General features: G+C 55.8%; 2 protein-coding genes across 8 annotated transcripts in view; both read right to left on the bottom strand.

Moving 5' to 3' along the window:
- Nucleotides 1–7,214, bottom strand: part of BMP1 (bone morphogenetic protein 1) — a 47,402-nt gene extending 40,188 nt beyond the window's left edge. The window contains exon 1 of one of the 2 annotated variants that reach the window (XM_009243603.4): nt 6,683–7,214. In XM_009243603.4, coding sequence (XP_009241878.1) covers nt 6,683–6,830 — 148 coding nt within the window. In that variant the 5' untranslated portion in view covers nt 6,831–7,214. The remainder of the gene's footprint in view (nt 1–6,682) is intronic. The other variant, XM_002818872.6, reaches the window with a different exon arrangement.
- A 535-nt stretch (nt 7,215–7,749) lies between these two features.
- SFTPC (surfactant protein C) lies at nt 7,750–13,517 on the bottom strand. Of its 6 annotated transcripts, none has more exons than XM_024251630.3 (8): nt 13,040–13,460; nt 12,364–12,746; nt 10,353–10,447; nt 9,498–9,656; nt 9,027–9,149; nt 8,683–8,793; nt 8,177–8,327; nt 7,750–7,963 (listed from the first exon to the last, which is right to left on the bottom strand). In XM_024251630.3, exons 2-7 carry the CDS (start codon nt 12,422–12,424, stop codon nt 8,187–8,189), a joined length of 690 nt encoding a protein of 229 aa, XP_024107398.2. In that variant the 5' UTR covers nt 12,425–12,746; nt 13,040–13,460; the 3' UTR covers nt 7,750–7,963; nt 8,177–8,186. The 6 variants fall into 6 exon arrangements, with proteins under 6 accessions (XP_024107398.2, XP_054417028.1, XP_054417030.1 ...); XM_054561053.1 differs by having other exon boundaries at nt 7,759–7,963; nt 13,397–13,517; XM_054561055.1 differs by having other exon boundaries at nt 7,759–7,963; nt 13,401–13,508.
- Between the last annotated feature and the right edge of the window lie 1,030 nt (nt 13,518–14,547).

Below are 14,547 nucleotides of genomic sequence, written 5' to 3'. Positions count from 1 at the left end.
GGACCCACAGCAGCTTCCCTGCAGCTCCACCCACAGCAACATCTGCTTCTCATCCAGGCAGAGTGCTATACAGGCCTGGCGGTCACGTTACACAAATTGTTTTAACCTTGAAGACTTCTACACAGGTTTCTCCTCCCCAGTTGGCCTCACTGGTGGACACACACACACACTGACTTCATCACATACAGAATCAGACACCCAAGGTTGGTGTTCCTACAGACATATGGTGGTGTCCACACCCTTGCCATCCAGTGCAGAGCCATCAAAGCCAGGGACACACATCCTTGCACACGAAAGCAGCGCCCAGCACTGCACTTTCAGGCGGGAGGCACTCCAGGATGTTCGAATGAATGAATTGCCACGCTGATATTCTTCTGGCTTGCAAATACATGCCCAGAGACACACCCTCACCTAGACAGGATCAACAGAATGTGGAAGTGACTGTGGCAGTCATCGAGGCCAAACTTCCATTTTATAGATGAGGAAACTGAGGTCCCAAAAGCAACAACTTAACTGAACCTACACTGCTAGTCACTGGAAAACTGGACATATAACTCAGGCCTCCCCGTTCCCAGTGCAGCGACCACTGCACACTCTAGAACCCCTACTGTAAATACATATACACAAAAATAGATACTCAGACGGACACATCCACAACAAAATACACACACAGTCACAGACGGTTTTTAAAAAACACACATGCACAAGCTCCAACATACACAAACCAGCTGCAAGCTCTGGACTCATTAAGCCAATAATAGTCGTGATAATGACACCTTATGTAAATGTTGAAATTTTTGTGGTGCTTTCCAATTGGCAAAGTGCTTTCCCATTAATTGATTTAATCCTGGCCTGCCCACAACATGCCCAGTAAGCCACACTCCACACCATGCTCTTGCAGAGCATTAGAAACTCTCAGAGAGAGATAACCTCAGTGGCTAGGTTCCAGCCCACCTCCCTGACTTTAGACATCAGAACACTTGAGCCTATGAAGGGTGATAACTCACTCAAGGTCACCAGCCAGTAAGTGGCCCCAAATCTCTTCCAACCCATGAGAAAGCTACTCTTACTTAAATCGCCATCCTCGGCAGGTGGCCTTGGCTCAGCAACTGATGGGATGGCAACAGAAGATGCTTCCCAGGTGACATGCAAGAGTGGCCTTAACAAGGACATGGGATGGGAGGTACACTCCAAGGAAGAAGCAGTGGGTTCATACTCACCAAAGTTCACACAGATGTGCATCTGCCACACGAATGCCTCCATACTTAGGCTTGTGTTATACCTTTCTTTTTTTTTTCTCTCTCTCTTTTTTTTTTTTTTGAGATGGATTCTCACTCTGTCACCCAGGCCGGAGTGCAGTGGTGCAATCTCAGCTCACTGCAGCCTCTGCCTCCCGGGTTCAAGCAATTCTCCTGTCTCAGCCTCGCCCAGCTAATTTTTGTATTTTTTTTTAGTAGAGACGGGGTTTCATCTTGTTGGTCAGGCTGGTCTTGAACCCCTGACCACAGGTGATCCTCCTGCTTTGGCCTCCCAAAGTGCTGGGATTACAGGCATGAGCTACCGTGCCCGGACACATGTATTATACCTTTCACAGACATTGTACCTGCAGGCTCCCACACCCAAACCCACAGGCATCACCGCATACAGGTGTGGCTGGACATTTAGACTCATCTTTGGACATAGAGCAAAGGGCAAGGTCTTTGGAGTCAGACAGACCTGTCTTGGAATCCAGGTTGGCTACTATTAGCTGACAAGTCATGTAAACTCTTCTAAGCCTCAGTGTTCTCCTACATAACAGAATCTGTCTCCTAGGATTACTGCATGAAATAAGACGTATACATGAACCCCCTAGCACAGAGCATGCAACATGGTAAGCACCCACCAGCCACTTTAATATTATCCCAACACAACCCATAAGCTCAAAGTCAGCACTAGACCTCCTCAGGGAACGCTGGCTCACCCACACTCTCTGCCCCCACCCCTCCTTGAGTGAAACCCCGGTGCAGAGGCCACAGAACTGTGCTGGCCTGCGGGTCCAGGGCCAGTGTGGAACCAGGGCAGAGCAAATGCAAGGCAGGGCAGGGCATGGCCCTGGCTGCTGAGCTCCTGGAGTGAGGATGTCATGGCTGAAGAATGCGTGGGAACCGAGTGGGGGTGGGGAGAGAGGAGATGGGCAGGAGAGCCTTAGGGGCAGGAGCTGGGCCTTGGGGCTCTGTGCTTTTGGGCTGCCCTCTGGGGAAGCAAGGGACTCTGGATGCTAAGGAGTCTAGGAGGTCTCTCCTTACTCAGAGGAAGCCCTGGGGTCACGGTCAGGGTAGTGGTTATTTTCGACACAAGATAAAAATTTTTTGTGTTGTTTTCCGGCTGTAAACCTGCCAGGAGCACTGTGGCTGAGCCCATCTGTGTGCCTGTGCCTGGGAAGAATCTCAGTCTTCCAGGTCAACCTCTGGACTCCACCGTCTCCTCCCCCAGGGCATGGCAAGGCATCCCCTTCTGGGGAAGTGGGGAGAGGAGGCTGGCTGGTGTAATGAGTCCCAAGGCTATATGTGCAGGACTGACGCATGTCCCATCGCACAAACGCAAGCTTCTAGCTGGGGGATGACACACCCAAACCCCTGCAAACATGTGGATGGACTTCATCGCATGTGAACACTTCTACAGAGGTGCATGTTTGCACCCATGTCTGCATGTACTCAGGAAGACCCATCACAGGTGAACACGCTTGCCCACAAGGCAGCGACACACCCACGCATATGCACACACACTCAACCACTTCCCTGTGCAGGATCTTATGTTTTCAAACACACATATAACTGCAGGCATGCACTGTGTTTCACGGGCCACACTCCCCAAAGGACAAGGGCGCACTTAGAAATGGACAGGGATGCACTTGTGTGAGACAAAGAGAGCGAGGGAGGGAGAGAGAGAGATTAGTTGACGCCTTTGGATCTCCTTAGGAGGTTCTTAGTGGACTGAGGAGTGGTGCTTCTACTCCCCCGACCCCAATATCTTCTCCCCAAATCTCTGGAGAAACTAGATTTTTTTTTTTTTTTTTGACAGAGTCTTGCTTTGTCACCCAGACTAGAGTGCAGTGGCGCAATCATAGCTCACTGCAGCCTCCAGCTCCTGGACTCTGCCTTGAACTCTCGAGCTCCAACTCCTCCCAGCTAAGCCTCCCAAGTAGCTGGGACTATGGGCGCATGATACCATGCCCAGCTAATTTTTAAATTTTTTTGTAGAGATGGGCATCTTGCTGTGTTGCCCAGGCTAGTCTTAAACTCCTGGCTTCAAGTGATCCTCCCACTTTGGCCTCCCAAAGTGGATTACAGGCATGAGCCACTGCACCCAGCCTAGAATTCTTAAGAATCCCTTCTTCCTGGGGAACCCCACTGCCCCGCCCTGCCCCATGTAGGGCCCAGGAAGAGTATAAATTTTTTTCTCCCCCCTTGGGGCACTGAAATAAGAAGGTGACTCAGGGGCAGGGGCCTGGGTGGGTGGGGTGACTCAGCTGTCTAGAGGGGGAATGTGGTCTGGTGAGAGGAGAGATTACTTCTCGACCTCAGAGGGTGTACCCTAATCCTCTACAGCTCTCTGATGTCCAAACCTGGGCCAGGCGGCCCCATGGGTGGGGATGGGGATGTGGGCTGGTGAGCACTGCCCCCTCCCGCTCCTGCAGACTCTGGGCTGTCAGATGAGGTTGAGGTGGTAGCAGGGGCCTCACTGGCACAGGGTCACTACCCAGCCCTGGGTGTGACGTGCTTCTAGCCCCACCCCTGTGGGGTCAGGTCCATGGGCTTCTCTGATTATGGGATCAACTGTGTCCCAATTCCTGCCTCCAACGTCTCCCCAGGGGGGTGTTGGCTAGTCACCTGGGGCAGCCAAGCAGTGCTGGGAATCTTGCAGAAGGACCCCCTTCATGGTTTGGCTGATTTCCTGACATACAGGAAATCAGGGCTGCCTCAAAATCTTCCTGGGCAAGGGCTAGTGAGGGCTTGATGGCACCAGCTCTGAGCACACAAACAGACCAGCTTGCCTTCCTGCCCAATGTCCTGGTCTCACCCAGAAGTTCCAGAAATCTCTCCAGGGTATCAAGGATCTTAATTTTGCCCTTACTACAACGGCAACCATAACTCGGCCAGTAATGGTCCAATGAAGGGGCCTGGCTACCCTCAGAGCAACCGGAAAGGTCACAGGTAAGCTGTGGGAGTCAAAGGAGCGTTCAGTTCCAGCCCTTGAAAAGAAACAGGGACAGGCATGCCTGCCATCATCACCTCCAGCATCTGGAGGTCAGGGCTGCAGAGCGTACAGGAAGCAAAGCCAGACAGGAGAAGGAAACATGGAGAACAGAGCTGAGGGACCTGTGGCTGGAAGGCAGTGGCACAGGGGTGTGGGTGTGAGTACCAGGGAATGCCCATGTGAGTTTCCTCCAGAGGTGCGCAGCAGATCTCAAGCATCAGTTATACCCGAGAGGGAGGCCTGATGTGACCCAAGGCCTGGCCTTGTCAGGCCCCGGGGCCCTCTCAGCCACCCCCAGGCCTGGCCCAGCGCCCCACCAGCCTCACTTCACCCAGTTGGAGTGCTTTCTCCAGAGCCCTTACTTGAAGCTCCAACTCAGCCAGCCCCACCCTAGCATGAAACCTGAGACCGGGGGGAGAGCCCTCAGCCTCTTGCTGCTCTGAAAATCACTCCCATTTCCAACAAGAAGGGAAAGACATCAGAATGGCTTCCCACCCATTCTTTAAGGCCTGGCCCCAGCCCCACCTCCTCCATGAAGACCCCCTAGACCTTCCCAGCCTGCTGTGATCACTTTTCTCTGCCACCACCAGGCTGCAGATGAGCAGGAAACTCCCTGAGTCTTTGGCGTCCTACCCTCCAATGTGGCACTCAGTGTGGCTTGGTTTGTGCTATTGGTTATGTCTGCAGGTGTCTTGGGTCCCTACCGGACTGTAAGCTCCCTGAAGGCAGGGTCCTAGCTTGTACATCTCAGTACCTCCCACAACATCCATTCCAGGCCCTAGCACATATTACGTATTGATGGATTGATGGATAAGAGGCACAAGGAGACACCAGCAATCTCACACCCCTCAAAAAAATGAAGTGAGAGTCTGAGGCACAGAAAACAGGGAGTAGGGAGCCCACATTTATTTAGCGCTGACTGTGTGTGAAGCACTATTAAGTGTTTTATGTATGTTCTCATATTTAACCCTTACCACCAACTCAGTGGGAAGATGTATGATCAGTTCCATTTTACAGGTGTCAGAGTGGCAGTTCAGACATGATCATTACCATTCTGAGGTGATACAGCTATAATGAGTGGCGGGGTCAGGACTGAAAGCTAGATGTGCCTGCCTTCAAAGTCCATGCGCAGTCCACTCTGCCCTGTACCCACTCCCAGCACCCATCGAGAAAAATGACAGCAAATGACAGTAAACCAGGAGGTTTACTTGCAGCCCAGCAGGCATAGAGGGGTAAGGGCTGAGGGATTTGCCCTGATCTCCTCCATTGGATGGTCTCTTATTCCTGCCTGTGGGCCATCCTCCCAGGAGAGTCCCTGAACAGGGTCTCCAGAGCCAGGACTAGAGCAACCTACCCCTCCGCCCCTTGTGCCCCACACAGGCAGTCCAGTTCTAGCAACTATGCCACTTCCCCTGGCTCTGGCTATTTGGAGATGAGCTGAAGTCAGAGAGGCAGGAAGTCAAGGAAAAGTTCTGATATCTTGTCCCTGTGTGTCCCCAAACAGCCTGCCCAGGGTCATCCAATCAGGCAAATGGCCCAAGTGCCTGGCCATCTGGTCACTCCAGGGGCAGGACCCTTCTGGGCCCAGCAGGAGTGAAGGGGTTACATAGGGTCTTCAGAGACAAAGAACACACACACACATACAGGCAAACACACACTCCGGGGTCCTGACCTCAGCTAATTAGCTTCTGGTGTCTCGGGGGTGACAGAGCTGATATACAATATCTGGGTTCTCTCTGTATTTTCCCTCTTTCCACCCCAACTTGGCCTTGGCGGGGGTCTCCGGGCACATAGGGACAAAGTTAAGTCCCCCTTCTGGGCTGGCTTCTCCGACTTTGACAGCTGTCTCCTAAGTCCCAGAAAGCTTCAGCTACTGGTTAAACCACGGGATACCCAGAGAGCACGATCTCAGGGAATCCCTGGAAAAACTTTCTTCTTCCACTTGGGCTGGGTGGTGGCTGGGGGACCTGCTCCTTGGAGACTCAGGCCTCCCAGATCCAAGCCAGACAGATGTGCAGCCCCAGGGCAGCCCAGACAGGCTGGAAAACACCCAGCTCCTGGAGCAGGAGAGATGGGGGAGAAGGGGAAAGAACACACACACACACACACACACGCACACACGCACAGGAGTTTGGCCAGAAAAGTTTCCTACAGAAGGAAAAGCCGCCTTGCCCGCCGGTTTTCCCGGGACCCAAGGAGACTTCCTCTGGAATCCTCTGGGAAGATGAGAGGCAGCGGCAGCAGCTTCCACCAACAGCAGCAAAACTTCAGTCCGAAAAGTCCCCCAAATCCCCCTCCCTCTCCCCCTCGTTCTTTTGTTCCCCACTGCATTGCCAACCAGGCAGCTCCCGGCTTCCCACACTGGACTGTCCTCCCCCAACCCCAAACCCGAACCCGCCCGCGCCTCCCCGCCTGGCCCGCCGCCGGGGGGCCGGGGGGCGCTCACCCGCCTTGCAGGGGTCTTTGTAGTTGAGGGGCTCCGAGTCGTCCTCCTCCGCCAGGTCATAGGTGTAGTCGGCCAAGTCCAGCGGCCGGCCGGGACGCGGGAGCAGCAGCAGCCCGAGCAGCAGCAGCAGGCGGGCCACGCCGGGCATGCTGGCGGGGCGGCGGCGAGGGAAGCGGGGCACTGGAGGCCAGGGGAGGGCGTCCCTTCGCTCGCTTGCTTGCTGGATCGCGACCGCGACCGCTCCCGCCCTCGCTCCCCGACCTCTTCCCCTTCCCTCTGCTCGCCTCCCTCCTTCCTGTCTCCCGCCCCCTGCTCGGCCGCGGCTCCGCGCTCGTCCTCGGGCTCCAGCCGTCTCCCTCTCCCTTTCCTTCTTTTTCTCTCTTTCTTTCTCTCCCTCCCTCCCTCCGGCTCCCCCCCCCCCCCTTTTTAGGGAAATGAGCTCGCTGGAGGGCGGGTTTTCGCCCGAGCTCGGCCCCCCTCGGGGCCGGGACAGTGCTCGGCCGGGCCGGGCCGCGCGCCAGCCGGGGCGGGGAAGGCGGAGAGCCGCGCGCCCGGGGAGGGGGCTCCGGCCGTCCGGGCCGCGGGCCGCGAGGCCGGGGCTGGAGCTCGGGCCCCGGGGTGCCGGGAAGGCTGTCGCTCCCGAGGTGCCCTCTAGCGGCGGCCTCCCCCGTGGGCGCCCGGCCGAGCCCCCGCCCCGCTGCGGGACACGCTGTCAGGTCCTCGCGCCGCCCCTGCCCCACGCCCCCGCCTCGGGTTGGTCTCGCCGCCCGCGTCTCCCTCTTTCCCCTTCTCGGACCCTCGCTCTCTCGCGTCTCGCTCTCTGCGCTCTCTGTCTCTGTCGCTGTCTCGGTGTCTCTCCCTCCTCCGGAGACGCCGCTGGAGGGCGCCGAAAGCCCATGGATGGCTCCCCGCGAGCCCCTCTCCCCCACCGAGGTGGACCCAGTCCCCCAGCGCCCTGGGACAGAGGAAGAATGGCAAACCCCACTTTGCTCTCCCAAGGCCCTTCCCTTCCTGGCCGGCCCCCGCCAGGGCAGGACTGCGCCCTGCAGGAAGACAGAAGCAGACCCTTTGCTTTTCAATCAGGCTGCTTTATTCTGTTGTGGCAGGAGTTCCCGGGCCCCTGGGCGCCACCTCTGCCCACTCCCATCCTCTCCCCAAGCTCCCATTTCTCCAGGGCTTGTCCCTGCGGTGTGGGCAGAAGCAGCTTCTTGCCTGTCTGCAAAAGCTGCAAAAGACCCTTTGCCCGGGGCGTTTCCTTTCCCCTTGGGGCTTCCACTGACCCTGTGAAGCAAAGGAATGTTGAGGATGGACAGAGAGGGTCGGGGGAGTGGGAAGTACCGGTCTGTGAGCTTCCCCTCCCCTGAGCTCCCTGGATGACCCCGCTTCAGTGGACGCCCCAGCGCCTGGTCAGCGCGAGCGCTCCTCCACAGCCCGGGCAGGTGGCCCGAGCGCTCCTCCGCTGCTGATCGGGGCCCTGGGATCACACCTGCTCACCTGAGGCGTCCTAGATGTAGTAGAGCGGCACCTCGCCACACAGGGTGCTCACGGCCATGCCCAGGAAGGCCGGGTCCCCTTCGGAGGGTGCTGAGCCTGCATCTCGCCCCTCTGCCTGGCCCAGCTTAGACCTAGGCACTGCGGGCTTGGCCTGCAGAGAGCATTCCATCTGGAATCTAGGAAGTGGGTTTCTATCCCATGTGCAGCCCTTATTGTGGGACTTCAGGTATATCAGGCAATCTCTCTGAGCCTCAGTGTCCTCACCAGTAAAGAGGGGCTGTGCTAGAGTCAGAAGCCACCAGGTAGTGAGTGCACTCAGCTGAGCCCAGCAGCTTGGCAGTGGGGTGGGAAGGGGAAGGGGTCGTGCAGGGGAATAGGAGAGGGGCAGTCAGCTGGCAGCCGATGAGGAACGGTGCATTACAGGTGACAAATAGCCACCATTCGGACACTCCTCCCAGCAGCCCTGGGAGGGAGACAGCCCACTCTTTTCACCCACACACACACACCTGGAAGTTCTGGACTTTTCTAGTGAGAGCCTCAAGAGTGGGGATGCTCTCTGGAGCTATCTTCATGATGTAGCAGCAGGTGCCAGGGGCTGGCTTGTAGGCGATCAGGAGCTAGGCACAGAATGCTGGAGATCATTCGGGGGTCCCTGCCCTGCTCGCTCCCTGAGCCAGGTCCTTAGCCACCTCCCTCTAGGTTGGGCATGGGAGTCATACTAGAATCTGGGGCTCAGGCAAAAAAGGGCTGGAGGAGAGGGAGAGATGGATTTGGATGAAGTGGCCCAGCTGGGTGGCTCTAGCAGAGCCTTGTCATTGGTCCCAGGGTCAGGAGTTCTGGGCATACCCACCTGCTGGTAGTCATACACCACGAGGCCAGTGGAGCCGATGGAGAAGGTGGCAGTGGTAACCAGGTGCTCACTCAGGGCCAGGCGTTGCTGGGCTTCAGGCGCCCCAATGCTCATCTCCAGAACCTGGGGAAAGGGCATGGAGCTGCCTGGTCTTCCCCTTTCCTACTCAGCCTGCGGTACCCATCCCCATACTCAGGCCTCTGTACTCAAATGCGCTTCCCTCTTTCCCAAGAGTTCAGGGAGGCTGAGTGGAACCAGGTGCTGGAGGGAGCCGGCTGTCCTGCTGTGGGGCAGGGGCCTTGTGGAAAAGCCTGGGCTGGGTTGCCGCCTGGTTCGTGCTTCTTTCCTTCTAGCTGTGCCCCTTGCCTCCTCCCCTCCACTCCCCTTGGACAGTTTCCTATCGCCCATCCCACCTAGCCCCTCTGTCTGGCATGTCCTGTGCCCACTGCCGCCCCATCCCACACCTCTCACCATCTCTGTGTGTTTCTGGCTCATGTGGAGACCCATGAGCAGGGCTCCCACAATCACCACCACGACAAGGACCACCACCACCACCACGATGAGAAGGCGTTTCAGGTGCACAGGGCAGCAGGGAATGCCAAATCGGCCCCGGGGAGCTGCGGAGTAGTCCTGACACGGTGGGGCAGGCAGGGAGACAGGCATGAGGTCATGAGGCTGTCCCCTCTTCTCCCTATACAAGCTGAACACCCTCCCACGGCTGCCTAGGGCTGGACGGCCGATGCGATGGACGGACAGGGAAGGGCTGAGATCAGAGAAGGCTTCTTGGAGGAGGTGGCCTGGATTCTAACAAACCCATAGACACATAGAAGCTTAGAAGCAGGGTCTAGTTTTGAGGGACCCAAGAGAGCTTGCTTCACCTGTCTCTCCCTGCTGCTTCCCCTAGCCATGGTCAGCCCCTCTCTGTCCCCAAGTGATCACCTCCATGCGGTGATACAGAGTCTCCCTCCTTCCTGGAATGCCTTCCTCCTTCTCCACCAGGCGAGCTCCTCCTTATTCTGGCTCCAGCTCATATGTGGTTTTTCTCTGTGAAGTGTCCCCTGACTTCTGAAGTTTTTCATGGCTTCTGACTCGGGGCTGTCTACGGACAGCCCTTTCTATGGACCCCTATAGTGGCTCTCGGCCCACAAACAGCTCCCCAAGGGTCCCTGGCTTAGTGGTCTTGGTGTCCCCATCCTGACTTATCACAGTCCTAGGTTAGTTGAGTGAATGGATCTGGATAAGGAAACAGGCCAGGGAGGACAGAGGAGGCAGGGCCCATCACACACACGTGTGCGCGCGCACACACACACACGCAACCACACTCACTGGCGGGCTCTCCATCAGGACCTCTTTGCTGCCCACATCCATCTTGCTGCAGGTGCTATGCTCTCCTCTCCTCCTCTCCCAGGTGTGACCAGGGTCTTATATGTGTCCATAGGGAGAGAGGACAGAGGTGAATGACTAAGCCCCCTGTGTGCCAGCCAAGCCCTTGGCTTTGAAGCCTGTTTGTTCCTGGCCCTCCAGAACCGAAGCCCAGATAAGCCAGCTGTGAGAGCCCCCAAGGGCCCTTGGCCCTGGCACATGAGTCCTCTTGGCCCCAGCAAGAGCAAACCTGGGTGAATTGAGCAAACTTGCCCTCAGGCCATCTGCACTTCTCACTGTGGGTGTCTTCCTGGCGTGCCTGCCTTCCTTGCTGGCACCTGCCCCTGCTGCCCTGTGGCTTTCCTTATTCTTCTGCCAGCCTGAACCTCTCAGGCGGCCAAGGGTCTGACCATCATATTTCCCCACAGAATTTCTAGGTGCATAGGGATGCGCTCCAGGAAGAGGGTTCTGGAGGCAGCACCTGCAGACTCTGAGAGGACTCTGCCCAAGGCAGGAGGTGCTTTGACATCAGTTTTGGGGGTTTCATAAATGTGCATTTCCCTGCAAGGACCAGTTCCAACTTCAAGCACTCTTTCCCTTACCTTGCCTCCTCCCACATATCTGGTACCAACCTCAAACTTGCCCCCAGTGATTATTTTCCTAATTCTGGAAACTCTGTCCCCACTGGTGGCAAGCTCTTACTCATGTGCAGTGCTTCCTTCTTTGCTCTGGGCTTGTCTGTCAACTGCAGGCTGTGCTGATGGCAGATTCAGGTCTGACACTGCTTTCTTCTGCCTGGACAGCCCTGCACACGGCTGGCTCTGGTCACTGGTGGGCTCCCAGTCTCCCCATCCTCGAATCAGCCCACTCACCCTGTGGTCTACACTCTACCCGTCTAGACTCCCCTTTCTACATCCTCTGATCCTAAATTTGCCCTGAGAATGATACTCACCCAAATACGATCAACTTTGAGGACTGTCTCCTTCTCTTTTCTCTCTGTTTCCTAGTGCCTTCCCAAAGCCATCTCTATGTATTTACAAGGTCAAATCTGCCAGTGACTTTGGGCTGGCTCACCCTTTCTCTCAGGTTCCCTTTCACTCCTTGGGCCAGGTGGTCTCTAAAGTCCCTTCACCTCTAAACTCACATGACTGTGGCAGAGTCCAGGCCTGGGCTCGCTCCCTTAACCTCCTATCCTTTTGTTTTGTTTTGTTTTTTGTTTTGAGACAGGGTCTCACTTTATCACCCAGGCTGGCATGCAGTAGTGGGATCACTGCTCACTCCAGCCTTGACCTCCTGGACTCTGGTGATCCTCACACCTCAGCCTCCCAAGTAGCTGGGACTACCAGTGCACGCCATCGTGCCCAGCTAATTTTTGCATGTTTTATAGAGATGAGTTTTCACCGTGTTGCCCAGGCTGGTCTTGAACTCCTGGGCTCAAGTGATCTCGGCCTCCTAAAGTGCTAGGATTACAGGTGTGAGCCACCGTGCCCAACCAGCCTCTTGTCCTTTAACATGCCACCCCAGTTCCTCTCCCCTGCCCCAGCCCCCTCCCACCTGGGATCTGCCCTTCGGTCATGAGCTGGCAGGTTCCCCTGTCCCCCTCTCCACCTGGAGGGCCGTCAGCCCCAAGGTTGCATAACAGCATGGCATCTGAACTGACAGCCCCTGAGAAGCACAGGGAGGAAGAAAGGGAAGGAAGTGTTTGCTCCCACCACCCTCCTCACCCCCTAGCTGCCCCTTTAAATATTTGCCTAAGACTCCAGCAGCCAGAGAGTGTCCTAGGACAGTGAAAGGAGGGGAGGGGTGCCGGGAGGAGGGGGAGCCCAGAGAAGCATCCTCTCAGCTCAGCCTCAGCTGTGTGCAGGTGCCAGATGTAGGAGACAGCTCGCCTGCAGTGCCCACCCCTGCCCTCCCCCAGGGCCCCCACTCCCGCCCCCATCCTCCTGGCAACATTGGGATTGATCGGCTGACTCACGAGTACTGGGCCTGAGCCAGGTGGGCAGCTGGCCAGTGGGAGAGCCAAGTACTGCAGGCATCTCAGGGTCCCTGTGGGCATCTCGGGGGGCCGTGTTGTCCTCACGGGGGCCTTGTTCTTAGCAGACACTGTGGGTGGGGCTTGCCGCCATCGCTGGGTGCTGGGAGAGGGGTCTCTTTTTTTGAAAAAGCCTCTGCTCTTTCTGGTCCTTGGTCTCCCCTGCCTGTTGCCCTTAGGCTGTAGCTGTCACAAGCTCTGTGGCGGCGGCTGCTGCTGCTGCTTCTTCTCCTTCATTTTTAAACTCATTTTTGCTTGCTTGAGGGCTGAGGGAGGGTGCCCGCCTCCTGGAGTGCTCACACCAACCAAGTGAAGGTCTTGAGTTCCTTGGAGAAGGAAACACAGAAGGACCTTTAGCTGGGTGCGCCAACCTTCCCCCTTCCCCACACCAGCCCCATCTGCAGGCTTCTCACTTTTTGGCCTGTACTTAAGCCATTTCTCCCTCTGTGAAAGCCCACCTCCAATCCCTCTCCACTTCTCTGGTTTTATTTTTATTTTATTTATTTAATTATTTAGAGACAGGGTCTCACTCTGTTACCCAAGCTGGAGTGCAGTGGTGCAATCACAGCTTCATAGCTCACTGCAGCCTTGATCTCCTGGCCTCGAGTGATCCTCCTACCTTGGCCTTCCAAAGTGCTGAGATTACAGGCATGAACGCTGCATCTGACCTTCCACCTCTCTGAATGCCGCCCACCCAAACAGGCCAAGAGCCAATGGCACCTGCTCTGTGACCTCACTCCAGTTCATGGTGCCCTCTGAAATCCTCAGCCTCTCTGTGGCACCTTCACCTGCCATTCAGCACACATGAATGTTCCCATCAGTTACATGGGCGCTTTTTGTTGCTCTATCTTCCAGCCCAATTGCGGGCCCTGGGAAGGAAAGGAGCACGCTTCCCGCAGGCTTCTTTGAACCTGCCACTGGGGAGGAAGCATGCAAACAGCCAACACTTGATGATAGTCAATGATGAGATCAATACCAACAGCAGTCAATAGTCCATGCCTTCAGTATGTGGAGGTAGGTCTCAGTGCTTCAACTGGCCAGCTCTGGGACCCAGCGTGAGTTGTTCTGCTTTGTTAGGCATTAGTATGTTTATCTGTGAGATGGGTCAGGTACTAGCTGTCCGCCTCACTATGCTATTATGAGGACCTAATGGCATCATGGGTGTGACATCCAGTCGTCCTCATTAGCATCATCTACTTCATCCTCTAGGGGACCTCTCACTAGCTAAGAACACAGCCCAGACTCACCCTCTTTGTCTGTTCCTGGGTTGACCCCCTCTGAGAGCCCTGGGTGATGGACAGCCCCACGGTGGCCACCCCTTCTGTGTGGGCCTCCCCGTTTCCTCCTCCAGCCCCTCAGCTGCAGGGGTGGGGACAAGATTCACTTTGCTCTTTGTGTACTGGGCAGAGCCGTGCCAGGGACGGGTGGGGACAGTTGCCCAGCTGCCCCAGCCACCTCCCTACCCCCACTGCTTCCCTCCCCTCAAGCTGGCATGGGGAGGGCAGCTAAATGTGTAGCAGCAAGGAGACATCAAAGGGCAGGGGCATCCCTGGCTGGGAGAACACAACTTAAGCTCAGACCAGAGAATCCCCTGCTGGCAGAGTCTGGGGACAGCTGGGGAAGCGTCTTAAAGCCAGTGGTCTTGGTTCCTTGGACTGGTGTGCAAAGAGCACAAGACTAGAAGCCCAGGCAGCTGACAGCCAGGCTCCCCTTGCCCCGTGCCTATGAGCTCTTAGGACAGTCATCCTCCACCACAGGGGAGCTAACGTGGTATAGAGCAGCAGTTTTCAAGCTTGTTGTCTTCAGGACCCCTTAACACTCTCAAAAAGTATTGAGAACCCCCAAGAACTTTTGTTTATATGGGATATGTCTGTTGATATTTACTGAGAAATTACATTTTTATTTACATGTGAATTTAAAATATCAGTAATAAACCCAATATATGTTATGACATAAATCACATTTTTAATGGAAAAACGATTTTACAAAGCAAAAATAAAATTAGAGAGAAAGTGTCATTCCTTTACAGTTTTGGAAATTTTTTAAATTTGGAGCTTCATAGAAGTGAAAAGGGCGAATCATGTCTTAACAATATTAGGAAAATTGTTTTTACCTCAGAGACTTCCT

This window comes from Pongo abelii, chromosome 7 (assembly GCF_028885655.2).
Source record: "Pongo abelii isolate AG06213 chromosome 7, NHGRI_mPonAbe1-v2.0_pri, whole genome shotgun sequence".
NCBI classification, from domain to species: Eukaryota; Metazoa; Chordata; class Mammalia; order Primates; family Hominidae; genus Pongo; species Pongo abelii.
Note: the sequence above shows the minus strand (reverse complement) of the source record. Positions and strands in the feature narration are given on the sequence as shown.

Coding starts and splice junctions, on each gene's coding strand:
- SFTPC (XM_054561053.1), bottom strand. CDS start 12,424: ATGCCTGCAGTACTTGGCTCTCCCACTGGCCAGCTGCCCACCTGGCTC. Junction 10,448..12,363: donor CTGGCTCAGGCCCAGTACTC/GTGAGTCAGCCG, acceptor GACACATATAAG/ACCCTGGTCACACCTGGGAG. Junction 9,150..9,497: donor GCCAGAAACACACAGAGATG/GTGAGAGGTGTG, acceptor CCCTTTCCCCAG/GTTCTGGAGATGAGCATTGG.